Source organism: Sinocyclocheilus rhinocerous, unplaced genomic scaffold (assembly GCF_001515625.1).
Source record: "Sinocyclocheilus rhinocerous isolate Xijiao unplaced genomic scaffold, SAMN03320098_v1.1 scaffold551, whole genome shotgun sequence".
Lineage (NCBI taxonomy): Eukaryota > Metazoa > Chordata > Actinopteri > Cypriniformes > Cyprinidae > Sinocyclocheilus > Sinocyclocheilus rhinocerous.
Window position 1 is genome coordinate 149,414 of NW_015624564.1, and position 27,161 is coordinate 176,574.

The 27,161-nt window shown below is 36.2% G+C and overlaps 2 protein-coding genes across 2 annotated transcripts in view; both read right to left on the reverse strand.

Annotated features, from left to right (window-relative positions):
• Positions 1-3,437: 3,437 nt before the first annotated feature.
• LOC107744098 (protein Wnt-16-like) lies at positions 3,438-9,257 on the reverse strand. Its single transcript, XM_016557589.1, has 4 exons — positions 8,962-9,257; positions 8,572-8,798; positions 6,411-6,697; positions 3,438-4,389 (listed from the first exon to the last, which is right to left on the reverse strand). Exons 1-4 carry the CDS (start codon positions 9,051-9,053, stop codon positions 3,925-3,927), a joined length of 1,071 nt encoding a protein of 356 aa, XP_016413075.1. The 5' UTR covers positions 9,054-9,257; the 3' UTR covers positions 3,438-3,924.
• Positions 9,258-13,543: 4,286 nt separating this feature from the next.
• The window catches only part of LOC107743276 (cadherin-like and PC-esterase domain-containing protein 1), a 61,058-nt gene continuing 47,440 nt past the window's right edge, over positions 13,544-27,161 (reverse strand). The window contains exons 15-21 of the mRNA XM_016556437.1: positions 21,857-21,974; positions 20,781-20,917; positions 17,692-17,912; positions 16,494-16,595; positions 16,301-16,388; positions 16,020-16,166; positions 13,544-13,798 (exon numbers count right to left, since the gene is read on the reverse strand). Coding sequence (XP_016411923.1) covers positions 13,559-13,798; positions 16,020-16,166; positions 16,301-16,388; positions 16,494-16,595; positions 17,692-17,912; positions 20,781-20,917; positions 21,857-21,974 — 1,053 coding nt within the window. The 3' untranslated portion in view covers positions 13,544-13,558. The remainder of the gene's footprint in view (positions 13,799-16,019; positions 16,167-16,300; positions 16,389-16,493; positions 16,596-17,691; positions 17,913-20,780; positions 20,918-21,856; positions 21,975-27,161) is intronic.

Sequence of the window (27,161 nt, forward strand, 5' to 3'; positions counted from 1 at the left end):
GGCATAAACAAGCTTACATAGATCTTGGTGCCATCAAGGAGAGATGTGGAGAAAAATCCTGATTTCTTTGGCATTGATGCAACACATTTATGATTATGAAGACCAATCAACAAATATTTTGCTGAATAGTTGGTGACCAATGCAGCTAGAAAGCTGGGAAGAAGCTGGTCAGTTTCCAGGAGCGATGAAACTGGTTTGTGTACGTGAACTGAATAAACAGAGCTCAAGGCAGAAGAATCACAGGATGTCCTCACTCATAAATAAGCCAAGTGGTCAGGTGACGATACCCTGTCACACACACACTTTTCCTGTATGTCTTGCTGCATCATGACTTTCCTTCCATAGTTCCTGAACTTTCATACTAAGGAATTCCTTGTAGACCACATGTGTCTGTGTTATATATATTTGGCTATGAGGTGGTTAGTATGTTTTATAATCATGAGAGTGCATATACAGCGCTGTGTTTTAACACTTATGCATGTGTTGATAGTTGTTTTTCCCAACTGCTTAGGAAAACAAATGAAAAACTGCATGACCACCCGCTCAACTGTCGTTTCTACGTGCCAAAAGCTGTTTGAAATGGTTCTCTGAAATCTGCTCTGAATGGACTCCCAAACAGCTGTAAAAAATCAAACACGTTTTTATCCCATTTAAACTGTAATTGACACCCCAACCACAAGAACACAATGTACTTTACAATATGCTATAACAATGAACGTATGTGGGCCTACTCACCACAAGAATTATTTGACCAAGTTAGTTTCTTACTGTTCAGAAGTTTCCTGAAATTGACATTTATACATGAATTGGGGTTTTGAAAGAGATGTTTTAGGACACTACACCTTTTCACTTACATATGCATTTCGCACATGGCATGCGCAGATTGCACACTCGACTGCTTTGCGATACTTAAACTGACCTTGACCTGACTTGCAGAAGAAAGTTGTGCAGTTGCAGGCTGCACTTTCAAATTCCAGTTGTACAAACACGGGGACGTTCTTATTTCCATTTTTTGTTGTTGTTGTTGTTTCCACATTTGCTTTGTGTTGTACAAAGAGTTGATTGTGCAACAATTATTCGTTATTTACACAAATGATCGATGCGCAATCAATCAATCAATCGTTGATGTGTTATTTACGTGTTAAAATTAACACACACACACATATATATATATATATATATATGTATTATAAATAACGCATATTTGAACCTCCTGGCAAATTCTACACAAACCTCAAAAAAAAAAAAAGGAGCACAATATAGACATATAGCTACTAAACTGACTTTTACTTACTAAAGGAATATACTATCAATCAAGGGGCAGAAGGAATTGTGTGCAACAGGTTTAATTTAGAGGCCTCGATACAGTAGGTTTTATAGGATTACAATTCTCCTGTGTAAAACCCTTTTTGGGTTTAATGAAATTAAAATAATTTTTTTTAATGCTAAAATAATGACTAAAAAAGTCAATGTCATGAATCAGTCTCCCTCTTGTGGTCTTCTCTGGCAAGACTCTGTGACTCCACCAGAGGGAGGCAGATACCATCATGTCACTGATGGATGGATTCATTCTGTTCATATCCCCCCCATATGTGTTCAAGACAAGAAAAGTCAGCCCAGTTCATATAGGATCAGAACGAATCGCAACTGTATGATGAATTGTTTTGAAAAAACATTTCATAGCAATATGGTGAAAGATAGTAAGAAAGAAACAAAGAAAACATACAGAATGAATTAAGGCAGAACGAGCACTAAGACATGTGTAGAATCTTAACATTGACTCTACAGCAGTTGTTGTGGGAATCGTCGACATTTAAGCAACAGTTATTGGCAGGAAAACAGTGCTGCCAATCCAAAACCCCTCAGGCCTCAACCAACACAACCAGACAGAGCCTTGAGCCCCTACAGACTTCTGGGAAGGCATACAGAGCATGGCACCACTCATAGAGCGTGCAGGAATGGGCCAGTGAAAAAAGCGTGACTCTTGGCTTTGGATGTAATGCTATGCTTGGATGGACATAACTGATCATTCACATATTGAGACAAAGGATAAACGATGATCGGGATGAGCGATGACCCAGGTCTCCAAAGGCCAGCGTGGATCAAATGAACATCCAAAACATATTGTGCATATGTGCATGTGGTCGCACCACCCACTGCGATGCATTCAGTCTCGACTCAACGGCACACACACAGAAAAACTGAATAATTTCAGGGGAAAAAATCTATTCAGCTTAGATTAAAGGAATGTAAAATACTGCATGGAAATACCTCAAAAACCTCTGGGGTTCAGCATCAGCAAACACTGAGTATGAAAGGCAGAATAATTTCATTAAAATATAAGGAAGGGGTGGGACCCCATATTCTTCCATTTATTGTACGATTGAATTTCATCTGCAGAAATATTTGTCTTTGTTTTAACAGTTGTGCTGCTTTTTCCTCACCAAACTACACTTCCAGAACATTAAGAAACAGTTTCAGCTCATTAGCAATGACGGAACAAAACCTGAAAAGGTAATATTGCAGTACAGCAGATTTAATTTGACAAATCATCTCATTTTACGTATGATTTAACCATTAAACACATGCTAAAGAGAATTAGAAGGTTGAAAGAAGGCACTGAAGAAACCAAGAGGTTGGCAGCCACCTGAGCTGTTGGCTACGTCTGAGAGAACAGATGTGTCCACGTGGACTCCTTTTGCCTGCATATCTCTCCAGGATGGGTTGGCACCAGGTTTCCAGGGCTGAAGGTCTGAGTGCTGCTCTTAAAAATATACCTGGAGGGTTGCAGCGATTGATGTAAGTTTTCAACGGAATTGATTTGGGAATCACTGTCTGTGATACATCAACTTACTGCCCACAAGGTGTAGAATTGACCAAAATGATGACAAGGTTCTATTAGCAAATCTCTTCTAGGGTGAAATATCAGGTCAAAATGTCTCATTAATTGATAGCATGAATGATCTTCTGGAGGAACTAAAGAGTGAGAAAATGGCAATATTTCCAAAAGGAAATCATTTATTGGATGGAATTGGCTTGAGAGTCATGGGTAGTCGTAGTCAGCCATGGTATTTGGCACAACTCTGTTACTTCTAGCAAAGCACTACACTTTCAGAGATGTGTGTGTGTGGGATTAGAGTTTAAGAGGAATGGAATGAGACAAACATCAGTCATAAGAAATAAGAACAGGAAAGACAACAACCATGATTCTTAATTTGAAATATATAATTAAATTGTAAATCGATAAAGCTGCTACTGCAGAACACATCCATTATCTACACTTTTGGATAATACGTGTTTATTTGTTTAGGAGGAAAGGAACAGATGGAGAAACATCAGCTGTCACAAGCAGAAAGAATGTACAGGGTCTCTAAAAAACTTTATTTAAGATTAATTAAAATGAGGTGAAATGAAATCGCATACTTCCTTTGTTCATAATTTAATATGTACATTTAATCATGAAATATAAAGCTACAATTGCAGAATACATCCTTTGGGAATTATTTCTGTCTTTTATTTAAGGGATTCTCTTTTGCAACCTATAAAACATTGTATCAAAAAATATCTTGGCATATTATCTACATAATTCCCACTATAATTCATCATTAACTGTAAGAGCCCTCAATACAAACCCAAACAAAAGCATCTATTTACACTTTTTCTGCTGTTCCCAGTATTTTAGTTCCCTTTATGCTCCAGTTATATTCCACAGTCATTATATACAAAATGGCTTGATTTCCACTTGAAGCCCATGGGAAGAGTTACGCATGTGGACTTAAAAGGGATTATACCATTTCTCCCTGGTTTTGGATTGCCAGTTGCCATGGATATTTTGTCAACACGCTTGTTTGTATAGGCCCAACTGGGCTGAAAGCGCAAAGAAGGTCCACTTCCACTCACAAGATCCCTCCCCAAGTAGTTGCTCTACTTGCAGGTGTGCATGTCGTTCATCGTCTCACAGCGGCGACAGCGAACGTAACAGCACCAGACGAACTTACACTCACAGCGCTCTACATGTCGTACCACGTGTGTGTTGTAGCCCCGCCCACAGCACAACAGGTTACAGCCGTCCGGCCCGGCTGAAGTTCTGTTACACCTGCGGCCCCTAGTCCCCATCACGCCCAACCGCCGGTCCTCCAAGCAGTAATTGGGCGATTTGTTGAAGAAGATTAACTCTTCTTTGCCAATAGGCATGTGGCGATGGTCTTTGTCCTTACGTCGCACCTTACGTTTAGAGCGGTCCACCACCTGAACGCTGTTTTCGTAGCGCTCCTTCAGGTAGGCGCCCACACGCTCGAACGCAGCCATTGTGCGCCAACACGTTTTTACCGCACACGAACCCGACACGCCGTGACAGCGACAGTCTGTCAACATTGTTTTGGCCACCACCTGTAGAGGAAGAGGATACGGAGATCATTATATATCTGATCGATAACAGAGAGAAGCTGGGAAAACAGCTTGTTTTACTAGACAATGTAAGCATGAAATAAATAAGCATGCAGACATGTGAACTGTGATTTGAGCATTATTTCAGCCTTCCAACATTTTTGCAATTTATTTTGACAGACTTCCTGGATTTCAGGCAAAAACGTGGAACTAATGTAAATCGGCGAGAGAGTTAACCTTGGTTCACTATAAACCACATTTCCAAGGACTATATAAATTTGGATGAAGCTTTTATATTCTCCCATCCGTTCATATTCTGCACCATGAAAGCGGATAGAGTATTTTGTTAGCTGACGACTTTCATAAAATAGGAGCGTTTGTTTGGGTGAAGGATTATGGGGGCCCTTCGCTGACTTGAGGGAAATTTTGTCTCGTTTAAACGCTCCTCTGTGGTTTCCAACCACTTAGGGCTAGGGTAAGGGTCTCCAAACACTTACAAGTGTTCTTCAGTCAAGGCTGTGGAATTCGGTGCAAATCATTAGCTTCTCAGATTAATCAAGAACATGTGGGGAGATGTAACTCATTTGATCAACAAATTGCCAGAGCTGAAACAGCCCATAACTATTTCTGTTCTTATTTGGTTGCTTTGAAATGGTTTTTCTTGTCAACCAGAACAAGTCAAAGATTCATTTGCTGGAGAAAACTGTCATATTTTAAATGGTAATTGCATATAAGTTCGTAGTCTTGCTTAAAACCTTAAAGTGACTGAGGAAACCTTCAATTTTAGAGATCAGACGTGTTTATAAAGGAGGCTGTAAGATCACAAGAACTTGAATGTGTTATGAATTTTGCAGGAATGAACGGACATTTTCTCTACCGTCACACGTTTCATATTTTCTTCTGTTAGAGTGAACTAGTGTCTATACAGGGAAGCACAGCACTGAATTAAAGGGTTAGTTCACCCAAAAATGAAAATTAGCCCATAAATTACTCAAAAATTACGCGCAAAGCCGACCTCATACGTCTTCAGCCCCGAGCTGCTTCCGTGTACAACTGTTGGCGCAAGCTACATTAAAGTGATTATTACGTTTTGAATATGGATATTTGTCTTACAAAAACGCATCGATTCGCTACAGGAGGCCTTTGTTCACCCCCCGGAGCCGTGTGAGACGGCTTTTTATGGATGGGCGCTTTTTATTTAACTTCTATTGGACTGATGCATGCAACACCCACTGAGTGGCATTAAACAGCTTGAAAGATCAAAGACAATTTTTAATATAACTCCGACTGGATTCGTCTGAAAGAAGAAAGTCATATACACCTAGGATGACTTGAGGGTGAGTAATTTATGGGCTAATTTTCATTTCTGGGTGAACTAACCCTTTAAGAGTGATTTATAGCTCTTTTGCTGAAGCAGGCAAGCACAGTCACATGCAAATTGATGCTTTAGCTTCACATATCACTTAAAACACGAATGGAAAGGCAAACAATGAGCTATGTAAAGCAATGACATGGTTCTGTAGAAGCACCAAGTCAGTGTGATTTCAACTCAAAAATCATGTTTAATTTAACTACTCATAATTCTTAAAAGAAATCAAAAAAGTCACCATGGAAACCAAAATTGCAACATAAGAGCTCAGAAATGACCACACACTCTCATGAAGCATATCAAATTGATCAGATTACATCATTTGCAATACTACATGGGATTGTAGTTTATGCTTTCATAAACAACATTAAGTACAAAGTCTTGTACCTTTGTCTGTTTGTTCAATTTTCATATTCTTTTTTTTTTTGTTACAAATAAAGTTTGGAATGTTATGATTCATCTCAGAGCTGGTTGGTTTCTGTCCATGACTTCTTATTAAAGCCTTTATTAAAGTACTTTTTGAAATCCCTATTGAGAAAATGAAGGGAAAAAATGCAGAGGCTGTTGAAAAAGTGAGCAGTCACTGTTGTGCATTTCATTTCTTTCAACATATTTCTAACTAGTACTTTAAAGAGTTTAGTTCTTTGTCACCCACCTGTCTTCCGGCCTCGCTGTTATGCAGGTTCATAGTGAACAGGGCGTCCTCAACACGGGCTGATGTGTTCTTTACTGAATTGTCAATGAAGCGACGGCTGAACGAAGTCCCGAAGGCGATGTCATCGGAGCACCCACCCCAGTGCCAGCCCTCCATGGGCGAACCGCTGCCCAACAGGCTCATATCACACGAACACTCTGTCATATTTCCTGCACTGCAAAAGCGAGTGACTGCATGAACCAGGCCGGCAGCCATTACTGCGTAGATAAACGCTGTCTCTTTCGTCCCTTAAAAAACAAAAAAGAGAATTTAAGCAAGAAGCCGATGTAAGTTAAGTACTTACAAATGTTGAAACAACCAAAAATTATGGGAATGTAAGATTCACAGCAGGACATTTGTGAGAAGGGTCTCAGGGCAGCAGTATCAGAGTCTGGGAATGTTACCTAAATGTTACCTAAATTACCTAAAACTTCAGCAGAAATGTTTTGCTGAAGAAATTTATTTTTTATTGTGAGAACAGATGATTTAAAAATTCTTAACATCCTTTTAACTGAAAATAATTGTTTTATTAAAGTGACCATTTTATACATTAAGTAAATGGTTCTGTACATTTCAGTGTTTCTGATTAAATGTTATTTACAATAAATATATAAATTTAATTGCAGATCCTAATAAAAATCACATTGTGCAGCTTAAGTTTTAATTGGGAGCAAACTAGTTATCTAGTCATAAATTCATGCATGTAGTTTGTATAAAGCTCATTTTAATAGCTTATATAAAATAAAATTTAAAATATAAGACTCATTTTTTTATTAAATTTGGTTTATAATGTTTTACCTTTAAATTTGATTTCTCAAAAATATCTGGCAACTAATTTTAATAGCTTATATAAAATAAAATTTAAAATATAAGACTCATTTTTTATTAAATTTGGTTTATAATGTTTTACCTTTAAATTTGATTTCTCAAAAATATCTGGCAACTATGATTTTTTTTCTTTCTTTCTCTTTTTCTATTACTTTCAAGAAAGGTGACCTAAACATTTAAAGCAAGAAGCCTAAATAACTGGAATAGAATATAATAGAAGAATAAACATTTCAGTTTCATTTCTGATAGTAAATGCCTAAAAAATTACTTTAAACCCTGGTTGTGGCTGCATGAAATCAGACCTATATCAAATTCAGTTTCCCCTTGAATCAACTTGAGCTTGAAATTGAACTACTCTGGAAGAGAAACTAATCTTAGAATGGATTCACAAAAATCAAGCAACAAGTTCTACCATTTCAGTTTTACTCTTTGTTTTGTAATCACTCTAATCCTGCATGCATTAAATTCAGGGCCAGATAAAGACCATAGTAAATTTAGTATAGAGATGGTTAACCTAAAACAGATGTGTCACAGGCTGTTTCCAAAATCAAACCATCTTTTTCATAAACATTTCAAATCAAAACAGTCATTAAAGGCAGAGTAAGTGATTTTTCAAAAACACTTTAGAAAACTGATTCGGGCCGAATCGCAAAACAAACTTGTAGCCAATCAGCAATACGGGGCGTGTCTACTCGTGATGTGGAGGAGAGCGCGTTCAGTGTCAAAAATAGGATTAACCCTCGATTAAAAAACATTCAGATTCTTTAAGCAATTACAAAGTGATGATCTCTCATTATATATCACAGAATGACCGACTTGTTTTTTTTCATGACAAGATACTGATTATTTTTGTTGAAGTGTCCAATAACCACATATGCATATTTTAAATAACTGTTTTCTGCTTTTAGACATACAATTACAATAATTACTAACTTATGAAGGTGAACAGCCTTGTATATGCTTTATGAGACTAATGCACACCAAATAAATAATTTAACCATTTTTCTAGCCATATACAACGCTCCTCAAATGTTATTTGTTTCTATGTCAGTTTCTTTTAATCAAAATTCGTTAAATTACATTTTAAATTACATGCATTGATTTTTAAAATAAAAACTATTAGACAGTAGTACCATCCTAAGTTGTAATATTTTTCGTCTCGTGATTATTTGATCGCGTTGGTCAAACTTTACTACTAAAATAATAAAAATAATAAAAGTAATAAAAAACAGGATTATAAAAGCAAAGCACATTCAAATTAAGTCTGTTTCAGTATGACACATTTAATGCGTACCACTGGTGAGCTCGTAGCCGAACACGTTCGGGTCCCGTCGGGTCGAGCAGTTCCAGCGCTCGTGTTTGAACTGCGTTTGGCACTCGGTGATGCCCAGGCGCGCGCCCTCTTTAATGCTCGGCAGAAGGTGCGGTTTGCGCGCGCACAACTCCTTCTGCTTGTGCGACAGGGGCAAATGCGCGCAACCCAACTTCTCGGGCACTCCTACAGATGTGATGCCCAACCACCTGTGATGCGGAGTAGTGTGACACAAATATCAGAAGCGGTTCTCCTCTCCTGTCGGCCTGGATTGAAATGCCATAACCAGGCCCGAGGAAAAGGAGACAATTTTCAAACATTTTATTCAAACTTTAATTGACAGTACAACAACACAGCACGTATAATACTTACATCCAACTTCCCTGAGAGCACAGAGGGCAAACTGAGAGCCACAGAAGGAATAAATGGTAAACTGCATGTATCCCATAACCGGTTTTATCCATGTCCACTTCATTTAACAAGTCCCGAACTGAATGTTTGGACAAAGACGATTCATACCGGTCCACTACATCTAATATCTAGCGTATGTAATCCACAAACGGCGCTTTTAAATTCATAAATGTCCCTTTTATGTATCCATTAAGTCGCAGGTACGAACAAAAGCGTCCAACCACCAACAAGTCACCTTCGCCATCAGTGTGAACTCAAATAGACACAAACAGTTATATGCTGCTGTTGTCGCTGGAAAATGCGCAACTAAACGCTCTCCTGTGAAGCACTCCCACATCGTGATTGGTCGAACCAATCATTAATATTCATAAGATGAGATCGTTCTTAGCACTGATTGGACAAACAGATCTTGGCTTGGAGGCCGGTGAGAGAGCACAAAGCGACCGAGACTTAGTTGGGCAGAAAGAATCAGTCATTTCAGCAGCTGACTTGACTAGGGATTTTGTGAGGTTGAAAGAACTGTGTTAAGGATAAAAAGGACTTGAGTATCTAACTGAGCATTTTTAACTTGGTGTTTAACGAATATTTTGAAACCAATATTAAAATAAAAGGTGGGAGAATAGAGTAACGCAGAAAGAGGCGTAGGGCATTGTAAAACATTTTAAAGCAAAAAAAGTTGTTTAATTAATACTACTTAAGTGCACACGGTGTTCACACTAAACAATAACTTTCAGAGGCATCGACTTTTATAAAATAACTGCAAAAATGTAATACTTTTAATCGTCCAACATATTAAGTAGGCTAACGTTAGAGTAAATGTTAAGGAAACATTAATTTTCGTACGCAGTCTGTTGAATATTGTCGTTCGCAACGCAGTTTGTAGTTTGTCACACTAGCACAGTTAACTGTACTTATACAATAAAAACTTTACGTTTTGTGATATATTTGTGATATGTAAATTTGTTATAAGCAATAATAAAGTGATACCGACTCACTTCATCGACGAACCGCATGAAAACACTCGTTACCTGCTGCGTCAGGTGAAAATGCGCGCTCTAACTAATCTTTTATCATTACTGAAATTCCGTGACTGAAGTGGAAAGTTACAGAATATTGCTATTTCGTTTAATTTCGATCTAAGAGGGATTTCGATTTAGCTTATAATCCAGAAATAATTAAAACAACTAAACATTATTAATTAAACGTTCCAGTTGAGAAAAAATCCTAAATGAATAAAATGCAAATGTAGTTTTATAAATTAGCAAAAATATATGCGTGTTATACTTTGATGGCTTGGTCTGTTTCACCCACAGTTACTGATAATCAACATTTATAATGATTTTTCATAAGTTAAGCAAAACATTTTTGGTTTGGTGTCGATGAAGGGGCACAAAAAGACAAAAGTTGTTAAAACTGCTTAAATATTCTAATATATTTTAAAAAATCAGTTTGCATGAACACAGTATGCCAATAAAATATGACACCGTAGAATCAAACTAAATATAAGCATTTTCGTACGCAGTCTGTTTAATATTGTCGTTCGCAACGCAGTTTGTAGTTTGTCACACTAGCACAGAGTTAACTGTACTTATACAATAAAAACTTTACGTTTTGTGATATATTTGTGATATGTAAATTTGTTATAAGCAATAATAAAGTGATACCGACTCACTTCATCGACGAACCGCATGAAAACACTCGTTACCTGCTGCGTCAGGTGAAAATGCGCGCTCTAACTAATCTTTTATCATTACTGAAATTCCGTGACTGAAGTGGAAAGTTACAGAATATTGCTATTTCGTTTAATTTCGATCTAAGAGGGATTTCGATTTAGCTTATAATCCAGAAATAATTAAAACAACTAAACATTATTAATTAAACGTTCCAGTTGAGAAAAAATCCTAAATGAATAAAATGCAAATGTAGTTTTATAAATTAGCAAAAATATATGCGTGTTATACTTTGATGGCTTGGTCTGTTTCACCCACAGTTACTGATAATCAACATTTATAATGATTTTTCATAAGTTAAGCAAAACATTTTTGGTTTGGTGTCGATGAAGGGGCACAAAAAGACAAAAGTTGTTAAAACTGCTTAAATATTCTAATATATTTTAAAAAATCAGTTTGCATGAACACAGTATGCCAATAAAATATGACACCGTAGAATCAAACTAAATATAAGACAAAAACATTTGATAAATTCAAAAAGAAATGTGTTTTAAATTATGAAAATATACATTTTTAATTGTTCAGGATAAGTGATATTCATCATGATTGTTGGAATCATACATTTCATGCACAGGCGACACAGATGAATATCTTGACATAGCTCTTCATAAACATCCAAATCATTTGACCCTAAAATTCTGACATATCAAAAATAGTTATCACGCACTGCGGAATATTAACAGGTCAACACATAGTTTCATGTGATTTCATTTCACTTCAAGTGGAAATAGTGCACGTGCCCATTCTGAGCTCAGCTTAACAACTGGTGGGAAGATACATTTTATGGGATATTTCAAATTAATCCTACTAATTTTCTCTCTCCACAAGCCACTTCCTGTTTAACGTAAATTATGGACAAATGAAACATCATGCATTCCAGCAATTTAGAGTAAACCCAGCAACAATATAAGAATGTTTACCATCAAAACAGTATAAATATCTTCTTTTTTGTAAACAGCATTTATAACATTTTACAAGGATTATTATTAAAGGCACTGGAAAACACTGGTAGAAAAATAAATGTATGAGGAACATAAGACAGTAATACTATAACATACAATATACTTCATAAGACCTTTGGCATAGAAAATACTTCATAATTTCATGCACAGGCGACACAGATGAATATCTTGGCATAGCTCTTCATAAACATCCAAATCATTTGACCCTAAAATTCTGACATATCAAAAATAGAGTTATCACGCACTGCGGAATATTAACAGGTCAACACATAGTTTCATGTGATTTCATTTCACTTCAAGTGGAAATAGCGCACGTGCCCATTCTGAGCTCAGCTTAACAACTGGTGGGAAGATACATTTTATGGGATATTTCAAATTAATCCTACTAATTTTCTCTCTCCACAAGCCACTTCCTGTTTAACGTAAATTATGGACAAATGAAACATCATGCATTCCAGCAATTTAGAGTAAACCCAGCAACAATATAAGAATGTTTACCATCAAAACAGTATAAATATCTTCTTTTTTGTAAACAGCATTTATAACATTTTACAAGGATTATTATTAAAGGCACTGGAAAACACTGGTAGAAAAATAAATGTATGAGGAACATAAGACAGTAATACTATAACATACAATATACTTCATAAGACCTTTGGCATAGAAAATACTTCATAAATACTTGTGAACCTGGCATGTGAAGGAAAGGCGGTGTAAAGCTAGACTTCAAAACGTTGCCCGAGCTTCCACAAAAGTGACAATGTGAGGCAGGGTTGACATCAAAGGCACTCCACAGCAGCCGCGAAACATACTGGGAACGTTTCAGCCCGTGGTTCAGCAGTGTCAGCATTGTGGGAACGTTGCATGAGCATTGTAGGAAAGCTTTCGCAAGGCTGTTTGAAGGGTCTGCGCGACCGTCTCAGTTATTTTTCTACAGCGTCGCACCGCAGCCACTGCCTGCCCTTAAGCCGCAGCTGCCAAAGTCATTTTGGCAGGGCTTCAGGAGGTCTCATTGAACCCCCTCACACCCCTTTTCCATCTGGATCGCTCTACACAAAAACACATATGCGCAAACTAGGGATATGCCGGTATCAAATTTTCATGTTGCAATTAATTGCTAATGCTTTTATCACGGTATACGGTATTATCACGGTATTGAAATTTAGTTTTAAAAAAAAGTGCTGTCATAATACAGTATAACAGGTTTAATAAAATTTTTCTTATAACAAAAATAACTGAACATTTAAATGCAATAAAGCAATACAGAAATATAAGGGTTTACTCTTAGTTTTTTCTGTAATTTAATTACAGTTACTTCTGATGTAATTACATTAAATACTGTATAGAACAATAGTGGATTTAACATCAGAATGTAACATAATGTTAAAATATATGTTTTTAATGTAACCTTCTCCCTTTAAATACTTTGGTCAGTTCAAGAATAATATGTCAGAGTGCGCATGCGTCTTTCACGCAGCATACAGCGGTGTTGTGCATTTTGACCAGTTGATGGGAAAAGTATTCTTAAAATGCATTCAAAATTCTAAATAATTTGTAATATATAATTATTCACGGTATTTAGAAGTGCCCACGATAACAATATTGTGCATATTCATTACCGTGATATATCGCAGTACCGAATACCGGCACAAGTCTAGCGCAAACAGACACCTACCTAACTCGTCCTCCAATTTACCACTTTGATCCAGCATATGGTTAAGTAGATTCAGACCATTCGGTGTGCACAGTTTAGCCCTTTTACGCAGATTTCTCAACACATATACATATTCACAGCGAATCATACAGACACACACACCTGAAAAACACGCACAGGTTAGCGTCACCAGCCGCTAATTGTCCTTTTTGTCACTGTTGGCGAATGGTCCCGTTGACGGCGTGATTCACACATATCCTGCTGAGAAGGATTTCCGAATACACCGCGTTCACTGGTCCCTTTACGTGGTAGGACACGTCAGGTTGAGACGACGGTTCCTCGTGCTCTTGAGGCCCCGTCTGCTCATTGGTCGGATTCCTGCTTTCTCCACCAACCCTAAAGATCTTTAACTTTCTTTGGGAAGCAGCGGTTGGAAAGGGAAGCTTATAGACCTGCAAACAACATAATATAAGACATATTAAGTAGTCACATTTGATTTCTTTTGAAGCTAATCAATGATCTATTGCATAGGGAATATGAGATTTCAATCATGTAAACAAATACCATTGTCTATCTGTGTGTAGCTCTGTTCTCTGACATGGGACACATTTTTTTTAAATTAGGGATCTAGCCTTTATCACATTTCAGTTTTATATCCTCTTAAATTGCCAATTCTTATGAGCTCCCTGCTCTACAAAATACTTAAGGTTAAGAGCTTGTTTCTTCCGAACACTAAACAACAAAAATACATTGTAAAAGTATAAAGTATAAAAAAACAAAAAAACAAGCAACAGCTCCTCTTAGCAAAAGACCCTGATGTTATGTATCTCTGGGTTTAAATCTGCTGGCCTGTTGTCAGATCTACAGTGATATCAGTCCCATATGTGAGCTGGTTTGGCATTTAAGATCGGAAGTGACTGAACTAAGTGCCGGGTTCGAACATAATATAAGACATATTAAGTAGTCACATTTGATTTCTTTTGAAGCTAATCAATGATCTATTGCATAGGGAATATGAGATTTCAATCATGTAAACAAATACCATTGTCTATCTGTGTGTAGCTCTGTTCTCTGACATGGGACACATTTTTTTTAAATTAGGGATCTAGCCTTTATCACATTTCAGTTTTATATCCTCTTAAATTGCCAATTCTTATGAGCTCCCTGCTCTACAAAATACTTAAGGTTAAGAGCTTGTTTCTTCCGAACACTAAACAACAAAAATACATTGTAAAAGTATAAAGTATAAAAAAAAAAAAAAACAAGCAACAGCTCCTCTTAGCAAAAGACCCTGATGTTATGTATCTCTGGGTCTAAATCTGCTGGCCTGTTGTCAGATCTACAGTGATATCAGTCCCATATGTGAGCTGGTTTGGCATTTATACCCCCACTTCACACACTTAGCAAGCTAATCCATCTGTTCCCAACCTGCCCTTTATTGGCTAATAAAAACCCGCCTAATTGCTAATTACTCATTAAGTGATCTGCCAGGCACTTTTAGGGTGAGGTAAAAAAGGAATGGCTTCTCTTTTAAAAGATTTATGGGGCTGGAAGGCTGGAAAAGTGTTTCTAGCAGGATCTATATCCATATATATGAACAGTAGAACTGATTCATTCACAAAAATGGATGTGTGGATCTAAAAAAATTCTAATCAGCATAAGTACATAAGTAAATAATTGTGTTGCATGTTTTACTGTATTAATGAGAATCTAGTAATGATAATCGAATGATAATAACTTTGTACACTACTATTCAAAAGTGTGGGGTTTGTAAGGTTTTGTGATGTTGTAAGATTCTTGTAATGTAAGGCTGTATTTATTTAATAAAAAATACAGTAAAAACAGTAATATTGGGAAAATTATTACGATTTAAATAAAACTTTACTAAAAAAAGCTTAATATATTACTATAAAAAGCTTTTTACTATAACTTTTACTATATAATATATTAAATTTTTTAAAAATTAAATTCAAATTCAAATAAATTTTTTCCCTGTGATGGCATTACTCCAGTATTCAGTGTAACATGATTCTTCAGAAATCATCCTAATATGTGATTTGCTGCTAAAGAAACATTTCTTATCATCAATGTTGAAAACAGCCGTGCTGTTTTTATTTTGTTGTGGAAACTGTGAGGATTCTTTGATGAATAGAAAGTTCAAACAAACAGTGTTTATTTGAAATCTATTGTAAAATTTAGTATTTAATCTAACTTTTGATGAATTTAATGAGTCCTGGCTGAATAAAAGTAAAACGTAAATATAATATACAGTGGGTACGGAAAGTATTCAGACCCCCTTAAATTTTTCACTCTTTGTTATATTGCAGCCATTTGCTAAAATCATTTAAGTTAATTTTTTTTCCTCATTAATGTACACACAGCACCCCATATTGACAGAAAAACACAGAATTGTTGACATTTTTGCAGATATATTAAAAAAGAAAAACTGAAATATAACATGGTCCTAAGTATTCAGACCCTCTGCTCAGTATTTAGTAGAAGCACCCATTTGATCTAATACAGCCATGAGTCTTTGGGAAAGATGCAACAAGTTTTTCACACATGGATTTGGGGATCCTCTGCCATTCCCTCTTGCAGATCCACTCCAGTTCTGTCAGGTTGGACTGAATACTTTCCGTACCCACTGTATATATATATCTTTTTGTTCTGTACCTCATGGAAATGGCAGGCACATCGTCCTTGCAGGAACTCCCTATATCGACCCATTGTGATACTGAGAGTGTCAATGACCTCATATCCAAGATGCTTGGCACTTTCCAGAATATTCTTGTTCACATTATAGAGTTCTTGCACTCCATTCTAGGACCAATGAAAGAAGACAAAAAGGCTGACAAAGTTGATAGATGTCAATAAATGAATGAATAAAGTGGAAAAGAATAATATCTGGTCAACAGACCAAACCCATGGATTTTGTAATCTCCAGTAGTTCTTACCAGTGGAAGGGAGCGAATACCATCCACAGGCAGATGGAAACCCATTCCTAAAGACTTCACCACCACCATGATTTTCTCAAGACCCTCCCTTGGAGAAAAGCCTTTGCCATTAGAACATTGCTCATTAAAATGTGGTTGAGTCAAGCTAATAATGAACAGGCTGGTTTTGTGTTGCATTTGGGAACATGTTTACCTCTCTAAAACCTGCTGAATGGTTTTCAAATGGTTCAGGTTTAGCCACTGCACCCCACCAGCGACCAGTACTGTCTGAGGCGAGTTCTCCAGGGGTCGTGACCTGTCCCGGCGAAAGTGAAGAGAAGAGGTTAAAGATCAACAGCACATACTGAAGACATAATCAACAATCCATAGCATAAATTGACCAATTATTTCAAGTAAAAAAGTGGAAATATGTACCAAAAATTGCAAACCGTTTAGTTTCGTACCACTTAAACCAAACAAAAAAAGTATGGGGTAAGATTTTGTAATGTTTTGGAAATAAGCCTCTTATGTTCACCAAGGCTTACAGTATTTGAGAAAAATACAGTAAAAATAGTAATATTGAGAAATATTATTACAATTTAAAATATCTGTTTTCCATTTTAAAATATAATTTATTCTTGTGATAGCAAACTGAATTTTCAGCATCTTTACTGACATGATCCTTCAGAAATCATTCTAATATGCTGATTTGCTGCTCAAGAAACATTTGTTATTATTATCAATTTTGAAACAGTTGTGCTGCTATTTTTTTGTGGGAAGTTTTAAAGGATTATTTGATGAATGGAGTTCAAAAGATCAACATTTATTTAAAATAGAAATCTTTTGGAAGATTATACATGTCTTTACTAGTACTTTTGAACAATTGAATGCATCATTTCTTAATAAAAGTAATACTTTTTAAATTAAAAATAAATAAATCTTACTAACCTCAAACTTTTAAATGGTAGTGTATATACATATTTCAACACTTAAACAAAGCAAAACTCAGCTTTTTAATTTAATTTAGCAAAAACAAAATGCGTCGGATCATTCAAGCAGCTCCCAAAACACATGTCCTCAACAGATGCACACTATAACACACTCAAACACACACACAATCACATCTGTGCAGCATATCCTACCCCTCTGCCCACATCAGTAGCTGTGTGAGATCAACGGCGCGCTGAGCCAGCAGTGGTTACCGTCCCTGCTGACATACTCTGATCTGACACACGGCCTCCCAACCACATGCAGCCCACATCCCACCATCAAACACGCTGCCAAAATCATTCAGTGTGTTAACAAGGCCTTTGCCACTTTAGACTGACACCAAACCCGCACATTCACAGCTTAATGGGTGTAATCCACAGCCACATGGAGACAAACATTATCCAACATGCACATACACAGACCTTTCTAGAAGCTGCTGCAGAGCTCTTTGGAAAGTGGGTCTCTGGGCCTTCGGCAGCCAGAATTGTGGGTAGTAGGAGTAGCTGGCGATAGTTCTGCCCTGATTCAGGTTGTGGTAGACAATGGTGTCGTGGGCCTTGTCCCAGTCCTCCAGAGTAGTGTTCACCCTCTCCATCAGGTAGTACATCATCCCTCGATTGGTGGAGTCGCCGATAAACAGGACCTGAGGGAAATCATGCATGTATGTTAGATGTTGTGAGACTAAAACAGGTTAAACCAAGTCCTGGACTGGTTTCTTAAACCCATTCTTGTCAAGTCCAGAATCATACTGCACAATACGCACAATCATTCATTTCAAAGGCACAATTAATCATTGTCTATGTGTTTTACCACCACCATAAAGGGTCTACTTTTGCATAAAATAAAATAGCTTTTTCAAGGCCACTGATTTTAGTCTTCATCTAATTTAATTGTGTATAATTAAAAAATTTGTCCATACTATTAACTTATATTCATCATTAGTTCATGTTCAAGTCCAATAAATAATATTAACAGATACAGCTTTTGATTTTAATAATGCATTTGTAAATGTTGAAGTTGATATTAAGGTTAATGAATAGATTAATAAATGCTTTATTTCATTTTTTATTATATCTATTTTTCATTGTCAGTATATGTGAACTTATGCAGAACTTATAATGTTAACAAATAGAAATTTATTGTAAATTGCAAGCATTTTTAGTATGAATACTGCATATTTATAGTATTAGTCTGTCATAAATCCTACAAATTAAAATAATAAAAAAAAATAATGTAAAATATTATATAATAATGGATGCGGTATAGTATACATATACATGTGTATACATACTGTATATATATATATATATATATATATATCAACTCTTAAGTGAGTCGCAGACTACAGACAACACAAACATGAGGAAATGAAATAACAATTGTGTCATTATAAGGGCAAAAGATACAATATGGCCTTTTCAGATCACAGTTGCCATGAAGCACTTCACAAGAGTCTAATAAGATTGGATGTTCATCTGTGTGTGCTCTTTTGGCAGTGAAGTTGGCAGGAATGCCAGTCTAAATCACAAGATCTCAGAGAGCAGGGCATTGGCTGACACTGTGGTCTGCAGACATGCTCACAAAATTAAGGACACATATTTTCAACAAGAAGTCAGGAGTTGCTCTCATATTATTCTAAACCTGTAGTTCCAAATATATTAATCAAAAAAGTAGTATATACCATTTTTGTTATCCTTTTTCAACTCTCATTTTATGTCAATAGCTGTACAACAATTCTTTAAAAATGTGTTTTGTACAGGAAACGTAACAGTATACAAGTTTGGGAAGACAATGTTAACTCCAAACAATACATAAGGCTGTCTCCAGACTGCAGAAATGGATTTAACATGAAACGAACTCATGCATATAACTCTAGACCTTGACAATCTAAAGCTCTTTTATTTGAAACAATCTTTCCTGAAGAGTTCTTCTTTTCCTGTTGAATGGGCTCGCAGTCAGAGGGCTGTGGTTTGTCTATAGCGAGAGCTCGGGCCCTTGTGTAATGTGGCCATTTGTTTGTGTCAGATCTGATCTTGTGAGTCTTAAATCGAGACAGAGTGGAAAGAGTCATGCTGTGAGGATGAGCGCCGAGGGAGCGCTTGAAGCAGGAATAGACTGTAGGTTTGGCACACAGCTTTGAAAACCCCTGCTGGGCTTTAAGCAATAATTTAAAAACAACCCAAAACACAGGAGGTGTGCAGATCACATCAAGAAAAAAATTACAATAAAATAAAATCTAACACCAAACACAGGAGAGTATAGGTTTTCTTCTCCAGAATCTTTCCCCTATTCTTTCCTAAGGAATTTACACTATACCTATGTTTACATATAAAAGCAGCAGTGTAATTGAATCATGCAGCTGCTGTGAGCTCAGCTGTAGATGAAGCTCAGCACATGCTGTTAATCTCGGATAAACAGCTGCTCATTGCCACTGGCATTCAATGCTATTTGAGGTGCCTGCCTTTAATTTATTCCTCAGTACTGTATACGCACACATATGGCAAAGCTTTAAGCTGCATACAGAAGAGCTGACGAAATTTATTTTTACATCAAGTCCAGAAAAAACTAAGTGCTGGTAACACTTTATAATAACTTCCATTAATGATTCATTAAAATATTGAACATTTAAACACAAATATATGGTGGCCTCAAAAAGTACACTACCGTTTAAAAGTTTGGGGTCAGTACGATTTAGAGATTTATATTTTTATTCAGCAAGGATGCTCTCAATTGATCAAAAATGTCAGTAAATACATTTATAAGACTACAAAATATTTTTATAAAAAAAAAAAAAAATGTTTTTAAAAACTTACAATTTAAAATCTTTCTACTCATCAAAGAATCTTGACAAAAATCTATCACAATCCCAAAAAGTATTAGGCACCAGAACTGTTTTCAACATTGATAATAAGAAAAAATGTTTCTTGAGCATCAAATCAGCATATTAGAATGATTTCTGAAAGATCGTATGACACTGAAGACTAGAGTAATCACAGGAATAAGCTACTTTGTAAAATATCTTCAAATAGATACAAAAATGTAGTAATATTTCACAATTTTTGATTGTATTTTGGTGAGACTAAGATAATTCTTTAAAATAAATAAATAAATAATTAAAATGTGCCTGACCCCAAATGTTTTGTTTTGTTAAATAGTTATGATCTGTTAAGCATTACATAAAATGTTTAAGTTACTATGGGAAAATGTGTATTTTGCCATTTAAGTCATAAGATGATGATGCATACACTAGGTACAAAATATAGGTACAAAAGCTGTCTCTGGGGCAGTACCTTTTCAAAAAGTACTAATATGTACCATTTAGGTATTAATACTGTACCTCTGAGGTACTAATATGCACCATTTAGGAATAAATAAGGTACAAAAGTATAACTTTTGAAAGGGTACAGTCCCAGTGACAGCTTTTGTACCTTTCTTCTGACAATATAGGGTAACCAAGCACCCACTGGTACTGATTTCATTTTTAAAGTATTTTTGGTTCCTGGTTTCTCACCTTCCGGTCCATCATGCAGGTTTGCAACTGAGGTTGGTCCAGCAAGGGGTGATAACAGCTGTCGGGCTGCCAGGCAACCTCTCTCCAATCACAAGTCCTGTTGTCTGAACAGCTCAGGCATGGGACGACCCAACGACCTGATAAGAGACGGAAAATATTTTGTTATAGTGTCTTTATAGTGCATTATACTAAATTTCCATGACAGCATCTACTCAAATTACAGCATTCACAGGTGATTCATAGTGGAGTGAATCTCTGTGAAGTTTTGAAGTCTCATCCAGCTGTATGTCAAAAGTTCAGCATAAAAAGATGAATCAGGTGGGAAACTCCAGCTATACATGATTACTTCATTGTGCCAGTTTCAGACAGTCCCCTACATGGCATAATATTCTATTTGTGGCATATATACCTATTTTTGCCTTAATCACTGATGCACACAAACAGTGTAAACAGTTAATTAAAGTAGATCGCCACTGACTTTGATGTACTACCCTGCTGAGGACGGCCTTTTTACTTTTATAGCACTGACTGAACTGTCCTCTGAACCCTAACCTGGTGGTTTTAAATCTAAACAGCTTAACACACACTCACAGAATTGAAACCTGCAGAGGAACAACTCACTCAGAAAACCTGTATGAAGTGATTATATTCCGCCATAAAGTCAGCATGGAGGTCCTAACCTTATAATTGAGCAATGATTCAACTCAGGCAATGAATCAATGCATTATCACATTGTAAAAGCAGACACATAAATTACCAAACTCTGAGTTCACTAGCAAACCTTTCCCATCCTCTAGTGGAGCGGCTAATAAACCATGAATCTCATGCTAATGTAGCCAAACACATGATGAACTACTTTGCCAATGAAATACATGGTTTTAGGACCAACATCATCTTTATGTGGAATATGTGGAAAATGTATCATCTGTCCACAAAACAGACAATCTGCAACAACTGGTTTGACTTACTACCTTGAATGAAAAAAAAATGGGATTGTAAATCTTACAGCAAGTTTCGGATTCAAATTTCAGATACTTTACTACAAGCCCATGATCAAAACCTGGAAAAAAACCTACCAGGTTCACCTCCTGAGAGGCAAGGCTGAGGTGAGGCCTGGGCCTCTTCTGAAGATCTCATCCCTGGAATGGGCTCCAAACCGCAGGGCTGATCTGGTCTGACCACCAGGCCACAGTCCTGCTCAGATACAGTGAGAACAGAAAAGAAGAGAAACAGGTGAGCTTTGAGTCTGGAAAGACATTCTGAGACAACGGTCGCACTCTTGTGTTAAAAATTTAAGCACTCAAGACAATAAAATAGTTTTTGACAAATAATGATTGAGTCGTTTCAAAGTTTCCATAGCTTTTTTTCATCCCCTTCTCTTTCATGTGGTCGCGTACGCGAGGTTCCTCACAGACAAATTAACACAGGCGCGCCATCTGACGGCCTTGCTCCTTGTTAGGGGTCAAGGGTCAAACAAACCCAACAGGCTAAATGACAACATCAAGCCTGCTCCGCTGACCCCTGAGGTCCCTCACGGGAGCCATCGGGTCTGGCTCCACTTCAGAAGACCGGCTCTTCGTTCGCTCTTTCGTTTGCCCTCTTCCTTAGCACTTTGCACAGGGGCTTCTCAAAGTCACGTAACATTCCCCAAGTTCCCGCCGCTGTTCTCGACAAAGTGCCACAAGACAACTTAACAGGGATTTTCTTGTTGTACCTGCACACAGTGTGTGTGTGCAAACACGAGCGGGCTTTTGATTCTGAGCAGGCCGGCATAAATCAGCAGGTTAGTCCGAGCCTGGTGGAAACCGCCTAGCACTTTAAGCATCGGAGCCGGTGAAAAGTTAGCAACCCTCCGGAAAGGAAAATGCATATAATTAATTCACACAGAGGGCAAAGAAACATGAAAGAACAAAACCCCTTAATTTTATCTCTCTCATCTGTCATTTTTCCATTCCCCGGAGAAGAAAACGATGGAAAAACAGTTTCATCCAAGGTCAGGTACTCTCAGTTTCTTGCGGTGATGGTTTAGCAGGGAAGCCAGCGGATGAATTTGAGATCAGAGCTTGGCTTTCAGATGATACAGGACATCCTTCTGCCTCTATATCACCAGAGAATAATGAATCAACAACATCTGGTTAATGAGGATTTCATAAAAAGAATGAAAGGACATGAGAGACTGGGGAATAGAATAGACAACGAGAACAAAAAAAATGTTGAAATGTAATTTGACAGTATCTATTGATTCAAGTAATTTAACAGGTTCTGTGAAATGTTTTGTGTGCAATTCATTTACCATTTACGATGCCATGATTTACAATACCATTTATGTTACAGACATAAATGATACCCTTAATTTGTTAGGATTATTAATATTCTATGTCATTGATGAAAGACTAAAACAGATTTTGAATGCAACAAGTAAATTTAAAAGTCACAAAATTCTAATGAACAGTATTAAGAACTTATTATTATTAACTTATTATATGATTTTGAGAAATGCTGAAGATTACACTTAAGAGTATTATTAAATTATTATTAGAGCATAGTGTTTTTAAAATTTTATTTGAAAATGACAGTAAACACAGCAATATTGTGAAATAGTATTACAATAAAAAACTTTGTTCTATTGTTACATTTTAAAATGTAATTATTTTAAAATGTATTATTTATAATATGTATATATATATATTTGTTAATTAGATATTTACCATATAAATTAATAATAATAATGCTTATTATTATTATTATTAATGTAGTTAACAGCTTTTTCCAGGATTCTTTGATGAATAGAAAATTCAAAACAAAAGCACTTATTTGAAATAGAAATCTTTTGAAACATTATAAATGTCTTTATTGCCTCTTTTGATCATTTTAATGCACCCTTGCTGAATACAAGTGTTAATTTCTTTAATAACTTTTGATAAGTAGTGTATATAAATTCATATTCTTTAGAAAATGCAGAATTTGCTTATATGATTACATATTACATAAATACAGCAAGACAGCTTAAACACTCTTTTTGCAAGATTGTTTAATATGCATTCACTGTATGTGCGTGTTTTTCAGAGTGTGTGTGAACATTTAAGTTCTGAACGCTTGCCGAGCCACTCGTGTTGGTTCCAGGGATCAGAGACCAACAGCAACGGCAGTGAAATCTCCACTGATCAAAGTAAATAACCCGCGCTGCTAGAAAAGAATGGATTATTGTGGTACATCAGAACGTGCTCTCGGCGGTCTCTGCTTTAGTACCAGCTCTCACAAACCCCTTCAGATTCCACGAGAACCCTCTACTTAGCTTTTATCTTTAAAAGTATGTTTCGAGAGAGAGTCTTAAGCCCTCTGAGAGGAAGGACACATACTTAAGAGGTTTGTTTTAATAAGCCGCCATTAGAGACGATGCCCTCAGCTGTAGTGCAATGAAAGACATACAAATTTACCAGCAGGAGATTAGCAGCTTTCATCCAACATGTAAAACCATTTCAGCGGGATCAAGTGTTCTTCTATATGGGACGAAAGTAAAGCAAATGCTAGTTGAAATGAAACTTTTACAGAAAAATATACAAAAGTTGAGATAAGGGAACATCATGCTCACTGTTAATTTTATAAATATATTTCTTCTTTTTTGCCATTTTATTCATTAGATAGCAGAAATTATGAAAGCCCGTTTCTGCCACTGAATAAAAAATAAAAAGGTAATTGCAACTTTTTACCTCACAATTCCAACTTTTTTCTCAGAATTGTGAGATATCAACTTGCAATTATAAGAAAATATACTTTTTTTCTTTATAACACGTAATTGCGAGTTTATATTTCAATTCAGAGAAAATAAGTCAGAAAAAAGAAAATTGCAAGAAAAAAAGTCAGATTTGCCCGTTTGTATCACTCAATTCTGAGAAAAAAATGTGAGATGTAAACTTGCAACTGCGAGAAAAAAGAATTGTGAGATGAAAAAGTCGCAATTACGTTTTTTATTTTTTATTCAGTGGCGGAAACAAGCTTCCGTAGAGAGAATAATCTTTTTTTTTTTTTACATTTATTTTTGTGAATCTTTGTAATAATAATAGAGTATATTTTTAAAAGCTCTCCTCAAATATGACCTTTTCCTGGCATGAAAATAAGGTGAAGTAACCATGACATTTTGTCAGATGGGAACTTGATTTGACAGATGTTTTATTTCAGGTCAGTGTGGGACGTCCAAGTGTTCAGCCAACAAAGAGACTTGGAAACTGGCAGATAAGCTGATGTATTTGTTGCATGCTTTCTTCAACACTAATCAATGCAAAAACGAAAATGTAATTAAATTGGGTGCATTGTGAGAAGTGCCGTACAGATGTCCCATCTGGTCATTGAAATACAGCCTTTGTTATGAAAGACTGTAGTGGCTTTACCGAGAGTGTTTAATGTAATCCTGTGGATTGTGGATTGTGATCCTATAGAACTGTCATGCTGTCAGTCAATCCCTCACACTATAAAACAAGCTATTGGGTTTCATTTAAATTAGGACGGTGAGAAACGGAGGCGGCATATGCTGCAGGCATCAAAAAGCTGTATTTAAAAGAACATAAAGGAGGTATTCTGACTGGATCCTTTAATCAGCTAAGAGAACAGAAAGAGAGGTTTTATTTAGTGCAACTTCAAAAGTTAAATTCTAGCATTCACATTTAGCAAGTGAAAGATCACAGACCACGAGGGAGAAAATTCTGAATAGAAGAATATGTAAAGAGAAAGAAGGAAAATAAAATAAAATAAAATAAGCAATTCCAAGAGGGTCCTCCTCATACCATTGCTGCTCGGGCCCTAATTTAGCCATTTTTATGGATTAGATCAAGTCGAAATGGTCCCTTAATTTATCACATTACCACTGTTTACAGTGTAACAATTATTTCCTTGTGTCTCCTAGATGAACAGGAAGGAACCATGGACCAAGTCACTGAATCATTCACTAAGAAGAAGAAGAAGCAAATAGCAATTTGATATACTTCATATTCAAAGTATATATGACTGTTTGTCAAACTGTCTCAGGCTCTGCTCTAAGTTCTATGTCTCCAAACATAATCACACAGATAAACATACACGGACACACATATATGGATGCAATCATCTGTAGCAGGCCCAAGCCAAACAGCTCATATAGCTTTTGGAAAACAGTATAGACATGCTCTTATAAGGTCAGGTTATCTGAAGAAGAGCTTTACTCCACATCTGGACTCTGTTTTCATACAGTAGATCTCTATTAGAGCTGAATGCAGAGCTACAATAACCTAAACATGCACACACTTATGGAAGTGAGCATACATTTGAGGCAAAATAAAAAGACAGGAGGATCTAACTCAAATCCACAGAAGAAAGCCTGCTAATGCCCTTCTCTTTACATTCAATTCACAAAAATAGTGAATCTCGGTAGTGGTATAACACCATACTATGCATACTATTTTAGAAGTATGCAATACATTATCTGCAAAGTGCATAGTATGCAAATTTTATTTAATTACAGTTAATGTTTATTTTATTTAAAGTAACCTTTTTTAATGTTTTACATTTTTGTGTCAGTTTTGGTTAAATAATAAAATGCATACAAACATTAATAAATCATTTTGATAAAATATTAATAATGATAGTGTGTGTACTGTATGAACTCATTGTGGACTAAGATCCAATGCCACTGCTATTAATGAATATTGTAAGTCTGTATCTGATATGAGATCAGTGGATTCCACTAATACAAACCACATGAGTACACACACAAACACAGAATATCTAATTACTGATATTTGCAATGGTCTTCTGAATAATTATTGGATATGCTGACTGTAAATGCTTTCCAGGCCAGGTTGAACTGTAGGGCAGGCGGGGTTCAGGGGTTCATGACCTCTGATTGCATCAGCAGTCAGTGTCAGCATCTGTTCTGAGGGGATCAGATCAAAGCTTATGAGGTTTGGGGTTCACGTGTTTGAACACTGTCTTCGCTAGCTCGTTTTTTTCTTTTTTTTTTTTTACTGAAGTGGTGTTCGACAGCTGTGATTCTGACAAATTTGAGTCGTAATGGAAGAAGACGGATGGAATCCGGTGTCGAGTCAAGCTCTATTAAAGGATCTGAGCAATCAAAATATGCATCCATCATCTACAGAAGATAGAACACAAGGATGCAATGAGAAGATAGTAAAATTCTGTATTTGTTTATTTCTTTTCTCTGTCAGTCATAACTGATGGCATGACAAGTCTTGGAATTACAGAGAAATTGAAAAAAAAATTTTTAATTTTATTTTATTATTATTTATTTTTTATTTTTTTTACATTTGTTTTGTTATTATTAATTATATTCTATTTAAGATAATCAAAATATAATAAATGAAATGAAACCTCAAAAACGGGGAAAAACGA